The sequence below is a fragment of the Calidris pugnax genome, unplaced genomic scaffold (assembly GCF_001431845.1).
Source record: "Calidris pugnax isolate Ruff unplaced genomic scaffold, ASM143184v1 scaffold17, whole genome shotgun sequence".
Classification (NCBI taxonomy): domain Eukaryota; kingdom Metazoa; phylum Chordata; class Aves; order Charadriiformes; family Scolopacidae; genus Calidris; species Calidris pugnax.
The window spans coordinates 3,000,904-3,004,522 of NW_015090794.1; the positions used below are offsets into that span (position 1 = coordinate 3,000,904).

A 3,619-nucleotide genomic window follows, 5' to 3' on the forward strand; every position below is an offset into this window, starting at 1 on the left:
AGAGAGAGCACATTGAGGTCACGTAGGTTTTGGGATTCCAGTTAAACTCCACAGCACAAACTGTGTTTGCCAGGGAACTCGCCACAGCCTGAAGCTTGGACAACACTTCAGAGCTCTCTGTCAGTCCCAGCTGCTCATCACCACCCCCAGTTACTGCCCCCACAGCTGCCAGCAAAGCCACTGTGACTGCTCCTTATCAGGTTCCAGCAAGTGAGCCAGCTTAGACAAAGGTGGATGAGACTAGCCTGGTCTTTGGATTTTGAACTAGATCAGGAAACCCTTTTATGGTATGTTTTGCTACCACAGCTGTGCTATGAGTAAACACCTTCAACCAACTCAACCCTCTCTGCAGCAAATGCCTGTCAAGAGCCCTGCATTCAGCTGCCTCCTGTCTCCTGGTAGGAGATCACACAGAAGCCTGGAGTCTGTAAGCACAAAGTGACACTACTTGGAGTCTGACTGGGAAACCACTATTTCTTCTTTCCCTAACTACCAGGAAAGTGAGAAGTAAAACACTCTATCACTTCTGAAATTATTTGTACCACATACCCCTTCTGAAGGAACCTGCTTGTTCACCGCTGCTCCCGTCAACCTCCAAGCAGCCTGGGTCTCACTGAAGCCATTTACGATATTACATCCCTCTTCAGAAGCCACCTACCACCGGTCTGCTCCAGCACACACTCCCAATTTGGGAAGTGCTGGGGTAGCAACAACATTTATGAAACAGCTGCACCAGTTCAGAAAGGCTGAGACACACAGAGTAATCACCTGATCATCTAGAAATACTTACAACCTTAATAAAACGGTTCAATTATATAATACACATGTAGTTTAGTCTTGTTGAATCACTCTTCCTCCCTTCTTGGGGTGAAATACCATGGAGTGAGTCTTTTTTTGACTGGTTTGGTAGGGTTTTTTTTAAAGCTTTCTTTCCAGTGGAGCTACCGTTAAGTTAACCAAAACGAAAAATATACCCAAGTTGCTGAAATATCAAGCTTAAAATAAAAAGAATACAAGTTTAAGTTTGTTGGATAAATGACAACTACCTCTAACTCCAATTATTTAAAAAAAATCATTTTGGTGAAATTGTATTGACATTTCATTTCAGTTCAAAGTGAGTTTTAGAAGAGAGGAATGGACTGCTGAAAAGTAGATTTTATCACAGGATTCCAATACAATTTCCTACAGCAATTCCAAGAGCAATCTCACACATATAGGTAACAAACACACTGACAGATCCTCCGAGCTTCAATCAAGTATATGTCAGAGTTAGTTTACAGGTCAGCAAGTAATCCTTCCTAACTTCACTGCAACAATTATACATCACTGAAAGCACATATTACCATAACAAGTATATCCTGCTTTCTCTGCCATCATGTCCTCTGCTGCCACTCATCTTTACAGTTCTATTTCCTTGTGCATTCTGCTGTGACACTTACTAGTTCAGTCTACACTACTCTGTATGACACCAGCTGAGATTTGGTAGCATTGTACTTGCCTCTGCTAATTCCACGCACACTATGTAAATTAAGAGACACGATTTTAAGTCCTACATATACATTCAGTTCATTCACCAGCAGTTTTGGTGGGATTTATGCACTCCAGTATCTTTTTGTCTTTCCTTGGGGCATGGGGTGAACTGGCAGAACAGTATTATAGTGGCACTTAAAGACAAGGGGGGAAAAAAGATCAGAGCCATTAAAAATGGCCTTTCAGTCAATTATAATAAAAGGATCGTTTTAAACAGTTAAGAAAGGAAAGAGAAAGATGGCTGAACGAACCAAAGTTCAGGCCACATAATATAGTAATATTACAAAACTGAATAGCCCTTAAGATTAACAATCCATTTGTGACCCTGAGACAAGCAGGTTTAAGGAGGAAGAGTGACATCACAACTCGGTTCTTCCTAAGACAGGAGAAGCAGAGCAGCAGCTCCTCAGAGGATGATCAGAGATAAAATTACTTTCATAGAGTCTCTTTCTGTACACAGAGGCTACTCCTGTGCCAATAAGCTCAATCTAAAAAACCACATCGACCTTTCTGGCCTCCACAAAGTCTTAGGCACACAGCCTAAGATCTTCAATCCCTCCAACCATTTGAACAGTTTGAAAAGCAGCCAAAGCAAACAGTTTAATTGAGGTGGGGGGGTCTCCTTTTGCCAAGGGGAGAGCCCCCTCCCCCTGATATATTTGTTTAATTTCATTTCCTAAACAATCTCAGTGTATTTCTTTCAGTACTAGTACCAGTTGTTTTCTTCTTAAAGGTTTATGGGTTTCGTTTTTTTTTTCCCCAGCATGAGTTCTGCAAAAACAAATTAAAGTATGAGTATTTGTTTTTATAAAGAACCTTGAACAACTTTTCTTCCTGCAGCTCACTGCTGCGTGGAATCCTGGGCTCCCTCCACACAGCTGAGCCACAGCATCAGGGCAGCCTCCCCCGAGCTCTGCCACTGGGCCCGGCGCCTCGCCAGCAGGCCACGAGGAAAAGAGAAATCTATCAGAAAAATTAAAACTGAAGGGAAATTACTTTTTTTTTTTTTTTTTAAGCGTACGCCCAAGAGGTGGCTCATGCTAACAGGAACCGGGGGCAAAGGCAGCATGGTGTGCTGGATGAGCAAACCCTGAAAGAATACAAAACACGCTCTCCCCCAAGCTTCAAATCAAGCCAGGATGGTAGAGTCACCCGCGATCACGTAATACCAACGCTGGAGAGCCAGCCTCGCTGATTCAAAAAAAAAAAACCCACCAAAAAATATTCCTTTTAAATTCCATTTTCTTCATATTTTGCCTCAAACACACCACCACCACCCGCCTTCGCCGTCTCCTCGCCCCACCGGGAGCGAAGCAGCCGGCAGACACCCCCGGGAAGCCGCCGGCTGAGGGAGGGCTCCCCGCCCCGGCTCCACTCAGCAGATTCCACGAGTTGCTCCGTGGCCCGGTTCCTACCCGAGGCCTTCCCCCAACCCCAGCGCCCAACGCCCCGCTCCCCCGGGCAGCCCAGCCCCGCGGGACGCTGACAGACCCCGGTGGGGGGTTGCTCCCGTCCCGGCCTCACCTGGCCCAGCTCCTCCCGGCACACCGCGCAGTACCGCACGCCGCACAGCGCCCGCATCCGCACCGAGCACCGGTAACAGATAGGGTGGTCGCAGCGACCCAGGGCCACCACCTCCAGCTCCCCGCAGCACAGCACGCACGACCCGTCCGAGGGCCCTGCCGCTGCCGCCGCGCCGGAGGCCGAAGAGGCCGAGGCGGCCATGGCGGCGCCGACCCGCCGCGGCCTAGGCCCCGCACCGCCTAGCAACCGCCCGCACCATCGAGAGGCGGCCTAGAGCGCCGCCCGCACCGGCACGCGACTCTCTCTCCGCCCAGCTCCCGACCATAGAGATCCACCCTCGCCGAGCCCCGCGGCGCGGCCACCATCGAGATTCCTGCCTAGAGCGGCACCTCCCACCACCGCGGCGGCGCCCCGCCCTCCTGACGTCACCCCGCGTCCTCCAGCGCTAGACCATAGAGACGCAGCCCAGCCGGCCTCCGACCATAGAGAAGGGCTGCCCGGAGCGCCTCCGCGGCGGAGCCTCTCTGGCTGCCTCTCGTTGGTCTCCCCTCAGGTGGAGGTGGCT

The 3,619-nt window shown here is 49.7% G+C and overlaps 1 protein-coding gene across 2 annotated transcripts in view; it reads right to left on the reverse strand.

Moving 5' to 3' along the window:
• Nucleotides 1-3,295, reverse strand: part of ZNF598 (zinc finger protein 598) — a 29,903-nt gene extending 26,608 nt beyond the window's left edge. For both annotated transcript variants that reach the window (XM_014936422.1, XM_014936421.1), the window contains exon 1: nt 3,055-3,295. In XM_014936422.1, the coding sequence (XP_014791908.1) occupies nt 3,055-3,255 (201 nt within the window). In that variant the 5' untranslated portion in view covers nt 3,256-3,295. The remainder of the gene's footprint in view (nt 1-3,054) is intronic.
• Between the last annotated feature and the right edge of the window lie 324 nt (nt 3,296-3,619).